The sequence below is a fragment of the Nematolebias whitei genome, chromosome 7, assembly GCF_014905685.2.
Source record: "Nematolebias whitei isolate Nwh7 chromosome 7, NemWhi1, whole genome shotgun sequence".
In the NCBI taxonomy this organism is placed as follows: domain Eukaryota; kingdom Metazoa; phylum Chordata; class Actinopteri; order Cyprinodontiformes; family Rivulidae; genus Nematolebias; species Nematolebias whitei.
The window spans coordinates 41,520,898-41,533,107 of NC_056504.1; the positions used below are offsets into that span (position 1 = coordinate 41,520,898).

Consider the following 12,210-nt stretch of genomic DNA (forward strand, 5'->3'; position numbering starts at 1 on the left):
ACATGCACATAACATTTTTTCTAATAACTTACCAAAGCTGAATAAAACTAACTTTTACATACCTCCTGCTTTCATCAAAACACCTGGAAGAGATGAGAAATAACATGGAATCCACAGGAGGAAACATCTGATGATAGAAAGACACAAATTTTGTACCCGGTAAATATTTTATCGGTCTCTGTGATCATCCTTTTCCAAATCTCACCATAGTTTTACTTTTACCTCAGTGATCTGTCTGGAGGTGAGGGAACATGAATCGTCTTACTGGTAAAAGAACACAGATGATTACTGCTGCAAAACGAATCAGCGTGCATGTGTGACACCAACAAAGGCTCTCACTGATCAGGGATGGACGGCTTTCTCCTCAAACAACCCGAGTCCTCATGTTTTTATTTTTCCTCCTATGTTCCTGATAATACAGCCCTCCGCTCGTTTCGTCTCAGACACTCAAAGATGTGTTTGTTGCTCAGTTGCCTAGCAACAAGTCTGGTAGTGGTGCTCCGGCTGCACAAACTGGAGACAGCTATAATTTCAGGAAATGACAAGACACCTTAATGGGGCATCCTTTAGTAGTCTGTGAGCTTGTACAGCACCTTCTGTTTGCATTAATTCAGAGGTCATTCAGCAGATACAAAGATCTGTTATATGATAATGCATGTGACTTTTTTTAAGCTATTTTATTTAGACATGCTGCTTTGAATGATAAAATGTAGCACCGTCATGCCTGATTTTACATTAAAAAACAAGAGAACAACAAATTTTAAAAGTATGTTGAACAAATAATCATATATTGTAATTAATAGTAATTATTTATTTATTTGTTTGCTTAAAGAGCAATTAGCATGTTATTTTAATATTTTGAAGGTTTAGTAGTTACATTTGAACTTAAGCAATACAAATATTCCTTAAGACATAAGTAAAATAATGCATTACAAATACATCTTGCATTACCATCACAATAAATTGTGCAAGTACTTCAGATAGAGCAGAAATGTGTAAATTAGTATGTGGGTAACAGCAAAACATAAGTAAATAAATGTATAAAGCGGGCAACAACAAAAGCTTCAGCTCTTTGGTCACAGTGCTTCACAGCCTCTTTAGAAAAGTTTATTTTTATGTCCCCCAGTTAGAAATTAGAAGACATAGTAAAATTCTCAACAAAATCTTCTATTTATTTTGGTTAATTTAAATGTCAACTTAACACATAGCACTCTAAATATGCTGTATTTTAATGTAAAAATATAAATCTTTACATTTGAAAGTTTTTCTATCGGCCTTGTGACCTTAAATTAGACATAAACTCTTAGTAAGAGTTTAAAACGTCTTTTTCTTTCTTGTAAGAAAGACATTTGCTTAAGCTGATGACTGAATATAACAATCTGGCAGCAAGTCAAAGTGACTCTTTTTTACAGATAATGAACAACAGTGACAAAGAGAAGTATCTCCTGTTTGTATTATTTTACAAGTTTTACAAGAGCTTGTAAAATAATTCATTCAACCTTTATTTCCACAGGTGACTCAATGAGACTCACCTGTACAAATAAAGGTTGAATGAATTATTTTACAAGTTCTTTTATGTCTGCTGTTTGTGAGTAATAAATACAGTCTGATGAACATCCATCCAGCTTCACGCTTCATTCCTCCTGGCCTCGGAACCGCAGCAGACACTGCTCAACTCGCTGGTTCATGCGTCGGAGATCTTTCAAACAGCTGGGCTGATCTTCAAGCTCCTCGTGGAGCGTATGAACAATTTCCAGCTTTCTGTAGTCTTCAGGTCGAACCAGTCGTCGAACGACGTGGAGAGCTCGAATCTTAAGACTGTCAACTGCGTAAAGTAAAACAAAAGTTTCTAAGAACTTCTGGAAATACAGTTTTATAAAAATGCAGGGAATTTTTTTTAGAAACATTATATTATTCTCACAGATTACACTCATTTTGTGTTGCTGTGTTTTTATAAAACTTTATTTATTTTACTTGTACAGTACTTTGACAATGTGTTCAACTTACAAAGTTTAAAAATTAATTTAATGAACCAACACTTACATTGCATTTCACAATGTACATTTTTTGGAAGTATTGATGGACCCTCCCCTGTAGATCTAGGTTCCTTGACCAATACAGCAAATTGACAGTGAGGAATTTAGGGGCTGAACTAGATCCTGAACTTACATTAGACAGTCAGATTAGGTCAGTTATTAAAATAAGCTTTTATCATTTGAGACAGCTAACCAAGATAAAACCCATCATTCCGAAAATAAACTTTGAGACAGTAATTATGTTTTTGTTACCACACGGCTGGATTAACGCACATTATCTGGGGGGTTAGCGGGTCCTCCATTGCCTGACTGCAAAGGGTCTATATACTGCTGCAGCGAGGCTTTTAACTGGCACACGGACTGTATTTATTTTTCGTTGTATAAGTCGCTATTTTTGCATAATTTACATGCCCTGCGACTTACAGGCTGAAGCGATATATTTATGGATTTTTTCCCATATTTATAAACAATTTTTTGGCAGAGATATGACAGCTTTCATTCATTCTGACAAAAAAAAAGAAGACCAGTACCACTTTCAGCCACTTGATGGCAGCAGAGTAGTAATAGATATGGCATGCTGTTGTGTTATGCAATAGGTAAACGTGGCTCTAATGACAAATTCAGAAAAGTTCAAGAAAAAAAACCCAACTGGACTGAGACACAACTTTGCTATGATTTTGAGCAAACAAATAATTGTTTAGGCGTTTATCTTTTTAAATTTTGTACAGCAACTTGACACGTGCTCACGTTTACTTCCACACATCGGGTTTTGAAGAACGGCTGATTTGACCCTCAAAGTGCATTTATTAAGCAAACGTTAGATTGATACACACATTTAATATAATTTCGAGCAAACAATTGTTTCAAATGTTAATCTTGTTAAATTCTTGTTAAAGTCCTCCTGTGCACACTCCCGCGGCCACTATTTGGCAGCCCATCGTTTTTTGGCACAACACCGGCACACATTTCCGGGTTGTCAGCGGTGACACGTAACAAAGGCAACGCATCAGCGGTGACGCATAACACATGCGACGTATACGGCAAAGCGACACATTTATGGATTTTTCCACTTTATTAGACAAATATGGACTGATGCGACTTATAGGGCGGTGCAACATGTACAGCGGAAATACGGTACATATGAGTACATCCCTCCCATGTTATTCTCACTCCTCTGGCTGCCTGTGCAATTTAAAATCCATTGTAAAATTATTTTATTTGTTTTTAAATGTTTGAATGGCCTTGCCCCACCCTACCTCGCTCAAATGCTGTATCCCTACAGAACCCTCTCGCTCACTCAGATCAGCTGACCAGCTGCTCCAGAGCATCCCTAAAAACCACTCGACCTCAGGGGGGTTGAGCTTTTGCTGCATCACCTTCTAAACTGTGGAACGAGATGCCCCTCCATCTCAGACTTTGTTTTATTGTTTTTATTGTTTGATCAGATCTTATGCATTTTACCATTTTTCATGACCTGGTTTTATTCCACTTGTGTTTTTAAGTGTATTTATGGCTTGAGTCGTGTTTTAATGTGATTCTGTGCAGCACTTTGGTCTGCTGTGGCGCGTAAAGTGCTGTACAAATAAAGTTGGAATGGACTGCGCAATTTTGTGATGCTTGGAACACGGTGACTGAACACAGTAGGCTCTCGATGTTTCATAATGTGGTAGAAAACAAAAGGTCTAATTTAAAAGCCAAATGAATCTGGATGGTGAAGCGACACTGGTTTAAAATAAAGATTTAATTTTACTTATTTTAATTTCCTTCTATTCAATGCACTCTGATCAACAACAGTTTGACAGTCACTAATACAAACACTAATGTTTGTACACAAATGCACACCATTAAGTAAGTTGACTCATCTTACCTGGTAAAGTGATATTAACCAAAACACCACGTGCATCAGCTGGTTTAGGAACAAACAGCTCTTTGTTGTTCACCCTCAAAAGCTCATCTGTTGCTGCATCTCTGAACATCCAAGGGTGACCTGGGAGAAAACAAAACGAAGATATACATTAAAATCTGACATTACAAAGGACACTTTGCTTCAATAAAAGCAAAATATAAATACATAAAAATTGCATAGATATAAAAACACAGTTATTATATCAAATACTTTCTAAACCTATATTGTTTTTTAATAACCCTCTCCTTCCAAACTCCCTGGTTTACATTCAGATTGTCAGAAGCATATTTAATTAAAAGTTACTTGCACACATCTAAATTCACTTTCTCTAAAACATGAAACTTGTTCTCAGGGGTTTGTGTTTGAGGTGGTTTCTCACCTACGAAGGTGTTTATTCTTCGTCCTGTTCTTGGCTGCAACTCGTCGTAGAGTTGAGGCCTCCCGCGGTAATCTATCCATATTGGCCGCACAACGCGAGTGCTTTGGTTACAAAACGTGGCATAAACCCGAATCTGACTGTTCAGAGAACGAACCAGCGGAAGAGACTCCTCTTCTTCTTGAGGCATCGGCGCTTACGAGAAGTCTTTAGTGCTAAAAGGTTAGCTCAGCGGCTAACTGGCTAGCGAACCAGCTAACTAATCTGTGTTGCCAGTTGTCAACAACAACAACAAGAACTCATCAAACTAATACCGCTGCATCAATATATCCGTCTGACGAGTAGATTCCTTTAAAACACGATATACGTATTCAATTAGCTAACTTTTTTAAATCTTTTAAATCTACATTCAAGCTTCCGGGTTCCGGTAGACTCGCACTGTGATTGGTCTATACATTTATGACGTAACATCGGGTTCAAAAGGTACGTGCTGTACGTGAAGAAAAACAGCACCAAAAGTTTTCAAATCTCTAATAAATAGAACATTTTTTATTCGAAATCTCTAAAACAAATAATTAATTGTCAATAATAATCTATAGGCTCTTTTGCCATGTATATTTTATGTAGCCTACATCCTTTAACATGTCGTTTTCCAGTTTTTAGGAAACCTGAACAGCTGTTCATTCATCCATCCATCCATCCATTTTCTTTACCCGTTTGTTCCATTTTGGGTCACAGGGGTCGCTGGTGCCCATGTCCAGCAATCACTGTGCGAGGGGCGGGGGACACCCTGGACGGGTCGCAGGTCCATCGCAGGGCCACTGGCAAACAGCTGAACCATTCACTCTCTCACTCACACCTAGGGACAATTTAGAGTTACCAGTCAGCCTAACATGCATGTTTTTGGTCTGTGGGAGGAAACTGGAGTACCCGGAGAAAACCCACGCATGCACGGAGAGAACATGCAAACTCCACCCAGAAAGGCCCCTGGACTGGGGTTTGAACCAAGGACCTGCTCGCTGAGCGGCAGCAGCTCTACCAGTTGCGCCACCTTGCCCGCTGTTCATTCATTCAACCTTTATTTATACAGGTTAGTCTCGCTGAGTCTCAAGGATTACAAGAGAGACCTGTTTTAAACAAAGAACACAGATGACAACAGTAGACAATCATAAAAAAGCACATAAAATGGAAAAGAAATGGAAGAAATTCATATAAAAAAAAAACGCAACAAAAAGAGCTGCTAAAATACTAAAAACAGGAACATGTCTGCATTGTTGTTGTTTTTTTTTTGCCATAAACTTAGCAGTTGTTTGAAGCCACTCAGAGAGGTCAAGGTCTAGAGCAGGGGTCTGCAACCTTTACGATCAAAAGAGCCATTTTTACGCCTTTGTTCACGACATTAAACATGTCCGAAGCCGCAACAACTGTGATTATCAACTGGTGGCCCGTGGGCCACTTTAGGTTTGCTGGAGATAACCTGGAAACAGTAATACATGCATTCATTACATCTAGGCTTGATTACTGCAATTTGCTCCTGTTTGGTATCGGTCAGACCTCCATTGCACGACTACAACTGGTCCAGAATTCAGCAACCCGATTTTTAACCAGTACAGGCAAAAGAGAGCACATTACACCAGTTTTGGCCTCACTGCACTGGTTACTGGTTCACTTTCGAATCCAGTTCAAAATACTCATGTATGTCTACAAATCACTGAACAGTGTCCCCCCCCCCCATCTCTCTGATCTGCTACAACCGTATGTCCCACCACGTTCCCTGAGGTCAGCGGACCAGTTGCTCCTCACAGTTCCAGGAACTCGTCTTAAGCGCAGAGGTGACAGGGCCTTCTCTGTAGCAGGACCAAGACTTTGGAACGAGTTACCTCTGCTTGTCAGACAGGCCCCCTCCCTCTCGGTTTTCAAGTCCCGTTTAAAAACTCACTACTATTCAATAGCTTTCAACACAAGGTGATCTGTGTTTTGATCCTGTATGCTCCACACTGGTTTGTCGTCATTATCTGCATCTTTTTTTTTTTTTGTCTATATTCTGATTTACCTCATTTTGTATTTTGCTTTGTGTGTTACCTGTTGTTTTGTCTGTACAGCACTTTGGTTGGCTTTGTAGCTGTTTTAAGTGCGTTATAAATAAAGTGGTATGGTATGGAGGGGGCTTTTGTGGCCAGTAGGGGTGACATTATAAAGCTAAACATATCTAATGATTGTTAAGATTAAAAGACCAGATTCTTGTAAAGAAGTGGGAAAAAAATCAGTTTTTACCATGTTTTGTTCAAATAAAAAAAAAATCTATAATCTATGCTGACAGTTCTTCATATGAAGAAATAAAAGCATCAAGTTAAAATTTTACTCCTTTTACTCGCTCCAGTGTTCACATATTTGCAAAAGAAATGACAGGAAAATTGTTTGAACTAATCTTTTTTTGTTGTTTGTATAATAAAATTCAGTTTTATGTCAGTTTTGGTTAAAGCTTGAAAGTGCCGCTGCACCAAAGAGCTGCATGTGGCTCCAGAGCCGCAGATTGCAGACCCCTGGTCTAGAGCTTCAGATCTTTTTGCAAGGTGTTCCAGGATACAGGAGCGGAGAGAAGGACCTAGTTCAGTCTGCACTGTACGTTTCAGAAACATGCAAAAGCCCAGGTTTATTATCAAATGTTAAGAGAATTGTGGCATACAAAAGAATAATGTGCAAAAGTAGTTAAAGTAATACAGTTGATGAAGCTTAGGTATTATTGGTTAAATTATTGCATCACACTAATATACAAAAAGTTGCATACTCAAATTTAGATATGCAACTTTGTGTTTGAAACTGGATTGAAGCTTTAGTTCACCTTAATGAACACAACAGAACAATATGTGAGATGGTTGATGCAACAAGAAAGAAGAATATTTGTGTTATAATTCTTTTTGGTTTATTGACCTCTCCTGTTGGCTTTTTTAACATTTATTTATTTATTTAAAAAAATATATATCTTTTTTACTCAGGATCAAACTCATTTTGCTTTCAACATCTGAAATGTATCAGGGACTTCAGAAGGTGCAACTCTTTATTGTGTTCACTGTTCATAAACTTCAGAACTTCAAATAAATGCATGTATGTAATATTTCTTTCCACAAACATGACAACTCAAAAGGCCTTCTTAAAACTAAATTGAAGTATTTTCAGCTTAGATAATTCGTAGATATTTAATTCTTTAATTTAATGACCAGATTCAGTCCTGTTTTATAAAATAATGAACACAATAAAAAGGAATTTAAGAAAAAAAAAATCCGAGGTTTTCACCATGATCACCTAAAATATGTTTATTCAGCCGTGATGAGCTATAGGTTTTTAATGTCAGTATTCTGAAGCTCGTGGATTCATTAAGCATGTGAGAAAGTAATCAGATTACTTAGCACCGCCTACCTTCAGCCCAGATAAAAAGTGGGGGGCGCAGCAGAAGAATCAGAACCAGAGAACTGCAGGTGACGCACATCAGAGCTCCTCGTTCACTGAAGCATCTGAAAAATAGTGAGGTAGAAAGTTTGGAGTTTAAAATGTCTTACTTTGATTTGCAGCGAGCCAAACATTTCGTGTTTTAGATATAACTGGCAACACAAGTTTTTTTTTTCTTTGCGACAAATGCTGCGTTGCAAAAGGATTTAGACTTTTAATGCTCTCACTCGAGTTTATTTATTTGTATTTATTTTTTGCCAACAAATCTCAACTCTGAGTGATGCAGCAGCTGAACGTCAGTGACTTAGTGGATGCGGAGGATGTGCCCAGAGACCAGAGTCTGGCCCGGGTGGAGATCGCGCTGCTCGGCGTCATCTTCGTGACAGCCGCCGTGCTCAACACCGCCCTGCTGCGAGTCCTCTGGAGGCAGCGGAAACAAATGTCCAGGATGCGCGTCTTCGTGTTCCACCTGTGCGTGGCGGACCTGGTGGTGGCTTTTTTCCAAGTGTGCCCACAGCTCATGTGGGACATCACGGACAGATTCGTCGGACCCGACTTGGTGTGCCGCCTCGTGAAGTATCTGCAGGTTCTGGGCATGTTCTCGTCCACCTACATGATCGTGGTGATGACGGTGGACAGGTACCAGGCGGTCTGCAAACCGATGGTGACGTTCCAGCGGACGCGTACGAGACTGAACCTCCCTGTGTGCGTGGCGTGGGGAGTCTCCCTGCTGGGCAGCCTGCCGCAGGCTTTCATTTTCTCTAAGGTGGAGGTCGCACCCGGCGTGTTTGACTGCTGGGCTGACTTCATAAAGCCGTGGGGGCTGCAGGCTTACGTCACCTGGACCACGCTGGTCATCTTCATCCTGCCTGTCTCCACAGTGGTTGTTTGCCAAGTGCGCATCTGCAGGGCCATCCAGACCAACCTGTACAAAAAGATGCACAAGCAGGGCAGCATTGGAGTCCTGCTGCCTCCCAGAGCCAGCGAAGTGGGCATGTCCAAGGCCAGGGTAAAGACCCTGAAGATGACCGTGGTCATTGTGCTGGCTTATATCATCTGCTGGGCTCCGTTCTTCACGGTGCAGCTGTGGTCCGCCTGGGACACCTACGCGCCAAAAGAGAGTAAGTTCCTGTGCTTCTAGAGACGATGTGTGGTTACCTTTAACCTAACCATGCTGTGCCATAGAAGGTATTGCTTTTGACATGTGTTGTAATAATACAGAAGCTTAGCTTTTGACGCACAAGTAAATAGTGCACTTTTACGCACAAACTCTTTGGTGCGTAAAAGCGCACCATCGAGTTTGTGCGTAAAAGTGCACTTTTTGTTTGCTGCACTGACAACTAACTTTTAGTCTGTCTTCTCGTATTTCAGCTGCAACTTTCACCATCTTGATGTTGCTGGCCAGCCTGAACAGTTGCGCCAATCCCTGCATTTATCTTCTGTTCAGCGGTCAGTTTCCAAACAAGCTGCTGACTCTCTTGTGCCGCCGCCGGCTTTCCAACAGCAAGGACTCAATGCAGAACGAGGCGACGCTCGTCAGCACTTTGAATATGAGCTTCAAAAATGTCTCAGAGTTAAAGTGACTGTGGGGAAAGGATTGGAGATCTGTGTGTTATCTTCTAATCCTGAGCTCTTATGGAAAAGTGCAAAGAAAATCTGTTGGCGAGCTTGATCATGAGATAAATGCTGATGAAGATTTGTTTTCTTGGACTCTGATGGAAAGAGCGCGTTAGACTGTGAGTCTCAACTCAAAGCCTTTTCGGCTTCAGTAAAACAGTCTTTTTAACTGAGCGTTATATAAAATACAGCATTCCTGAATCTAAATGTAAACTGGACATGGATTTGGATCCATCATTCAAAAGAGGAAAAAAATATATATTTATTTCAGTTGTGGTTATTTTATTTTAAAAATAACAAATTATTGGAGTTGACCTCACAGAGTTGGTCAGCAGAAAGTGTTAAAACTCAGAACAACTGTATTTTCACAACAGAGAAACATTTATCATCAACATTATCTGTATTTGCATTTTTTAAAAATCAGTTCTGTTGATGTTGCCTTCAGTGAGTACTGATTCATACAGAACAAGTAAGGAATAAAGTCAAAATATACAACTCTTATTTTTGTGTTTTTCCCATGAGTACACCTGAAAATCCACACTTTATAAAATTGCATACAAGAACATAATTTTGTGCTTGAGGGGCACTTACAATGTGGCTTTTGGTGACAATATGCTTTTTAAATTGTGTTTAATCTATAAACATGGAATGTTCCCATTTATCTGTGTTAGCCAGCTTCCATCAATCATGCCACACATTTTATCTGCATACCAATAAGGATAAAGAATTTTAATGCAGACAGAGTAGCATACCAGAGGCCTACAGCATTAAAATATTTCACATGACAGCATGGATATTTATTGTCTTCTGTTGCAGATAAGTACAAGTAAAGGCCATGGATTGCTTTTTTCCAGTGTTATTTTAAAAACAAAGGAGCAAATTACACCATACTAAAGGCAGATCATTAGACTAATGAGAGAGTGGATACAGGCAGCAGCGTCGGCTAACAGAGCGATCAGTAAATGAAGATATTTTATTAGTTGTTGGCATCATCTGACTTATATCTGAGCTACAAAAACATGACTAAAAAAGGAAATATACCCCATTCATAGCAGAACAAGGCAAGAAGAGTGTGACTTTGAAGAGGAGAATAAAAATGTCTCCCAAACAATTTTCGTCTTGGGAAAAGATGCACAGGGTGAAGGTGGCTGGTGCTGATAAGATGTTATCAGAATGACTTGGCATAAACCTCTGAGAGTCTGTGACAGAGCAGGATTGGGGGCATCATCCGAAACACTGACTCAGACAATCATAAATATGTCTGACTCTGTGCTCTGAGACCACCAGAGCAGAGTATTGAAAATAGTGAATGCTGAATCTACATTTACATTTTTCTGTTTCAGTTTAATAAGTTTTTATTTTATTTTACTCTTTCTGCACACTTTGTGTTATTGTTGCCATTCAATAAAATTAAATAAATTTAAAAAGGCTCATTCATGAAATCAGTGCAAGGACTTGTGGATTTTGTAACTTATACTTTGTGAAATATTTACCTTTAAATAAAAATAATTTCCCTACTAATGAATCAGGGTTTCTTCAACTTCTTGACAATCATTGTTCGGTTTAAACTCTGCTTCAGCATGCCTATTCTGTTTTTGTCTTCCTAAGCTTGTAGTTTTTGCTATCTTTATCTTTGACACTTTTAGGTTCTAGCTAGCTTTTTGATGCTTTTAGCTTTTAGCTAGTGTTTTGCTACCTTCAGCTTTTAGTTAAAATTTAGATACTTATAGCTTTAAGTCACTTTTTTGATTATCAAAATGGCTTTGTCTTTTGTTTTAGGGCTACAAATAACTCCAAATAAAGTGAGATTGCCAGTTTAACACTCTGCCAAACTGACAAACAATCTTTAATTACATAATTCAGAATTCCAACAAGGAAAAGAATGTTACAAAGCAGAGTTAAATTGAAATAACAGCCAACTAAATCAGACATAGAAGATATTAGAAAAAAAAAAACAACTCCAAAATTCTCAAATGCAATGGGGACAATTGGGGAGATTGTACAAACTTAAAAAAACATATCTTATATATCATACATTACCTAAATACAGCTCCTCAGACTGAAGAAGTCTTTCTGATGAAAGACGAAACGTTTCTACAATTTTTTTTTGTTTTTTGAACCCGTCCAAAGGATCAGACTTAACTTTTTTAGATTTTTCTACCTGGATTATTGAGCATTCAACAGAATATCATATATTACACACAAAAAACATAGCTCAGATCTTTTAATAAAATCATTCAAGGATTCAAGGATTTTTTTTATTGTCATTCCAGCTCACATTTGCATGTTTATGGTATGAATTTCATAATCAGATCCCAGATCAAGAAGCCTATTTTTCATTCAACCTTTATTTAAACAGGTTAGTCCCAGTGAGCTACGAGGACTCCTTTACAATAGTGGATAACAACAACAACAATACACATTCACAAATGAGTCATACAAATTTAATTTAAGTGTGTTTGGGTTTTTTTTTACAATTGAAAACAAAATTATAATTGAAAGGAAAAAGAAACAGCGAAAAAACAGCTAGACTATGAGGCGGTATAGAAAACTATAAACAGGAAGATGTTTGCACTGGTTCTTGCCAGGAACTTAGCAGATGTTTAAAGCCACTTAGAGAGGTCAAGGTCGAGAGCTTCAGATCTTTTTGCAAGATATTCCAGGAAACAGGAGCGGAGTAGGAGAAGACCATTTTGCCTAGTTCAGTCCTCACTGAGGGAATACTGCAGGTAATAACGTCCTGAGAGCGCACGCTGTAGCTGCACTCACGCAGTGACATGTATTAAGAAATAAATACTATATATATATATATATATATATATATATAT

General features: G+C 38.6%; 2 protein-coding genes across 2 annotated transcripts; one reads left to right on the forward strand and one right to left on the reverse strand.

The window, feature by feature from the left end:
* Window positions 1-1,587: 1,587 nt before the first annotated feature.
* Window positions 1,588-4,754, reverse strand: vhl (von Hippel-Lindau tumor suppressor). The gene is made up of 3 exons (XM_037679569.1): window positions 4,322-4,754; window positions 3,904-4,023; window positions 1,588-1,825 (listed from the first exon to the last, which is right to left on the reverse strand). Exons 1-3 carry the CDS (start codon window positions 4,506-4,508, stop codon window positions 1,635-1,637), a joined length of 498 nt encoding a protein of 165 aa, XP_037535497.1. The 5' UTR covers window positions 4,509-4,754; the 3' UTR covers window positions 1,588-1,634.
* Window positions 4,755-8,006: 3,252 nt separating this feature from the next.
* LOC119412549 (vasopressin V2 receptor-like) lies at window positions 8,007-9,348 on the forward strand. Its single transcript, XM_037679570.1, has 2 exons — window positions 8,007-8,886; window positions 9,137-9,348. Exons 1-2 carry the CDS (start codon window positions 8,046-8,048, stop codon window positions 9,346-9,348), a joined length of 1,053 nt encoding a protein of 350 aa, XP_037535498.1. The 5' UTR covers window positions 8,007-8,045.
* Window positions 9,349-12,210: the final 2,862 nt, after the last annotated feature.

Bases quoted from the DNA above. Each gene is read 5' to 3' on its own strand.
- LOC119412549 (XM_037679570.1), top strand. From the start codon at position 8,046: ATGCAGCAGCTGAACGTCAGTGACTTAGTGGATGCGGAGGATGTGCCC. The intron at 8,887-9,136 runs GTAAGTTCCTGT...CTCGTATTTCAG, and splicing joins CACCTACGCGCCAAAAGAGA to CTGCAACTTTCACCATCTTG.
- vhl (XM_037679569.1), bottom strand. From the start codon at position 4,508: ATGCCTCAAGAAGAAGAGGAGTCTCTTCCGCTGGTTCGTTCTCTGAAC. The intron at 4,024-4,321 runs GTGAGAAACCAC...GTTTTCTCCCAG, and splicing joins AAGAATAAACACCTTCGTAG to GTCACCCTTGGATGTTCAGA. The intron at 1,826-3,903 runs GTAAGATGAGTC...TACTTTACGCAG, and splicing joins GGTTAATATCACTTTACCAG to TTGACAGTCTTAAGATTCGA.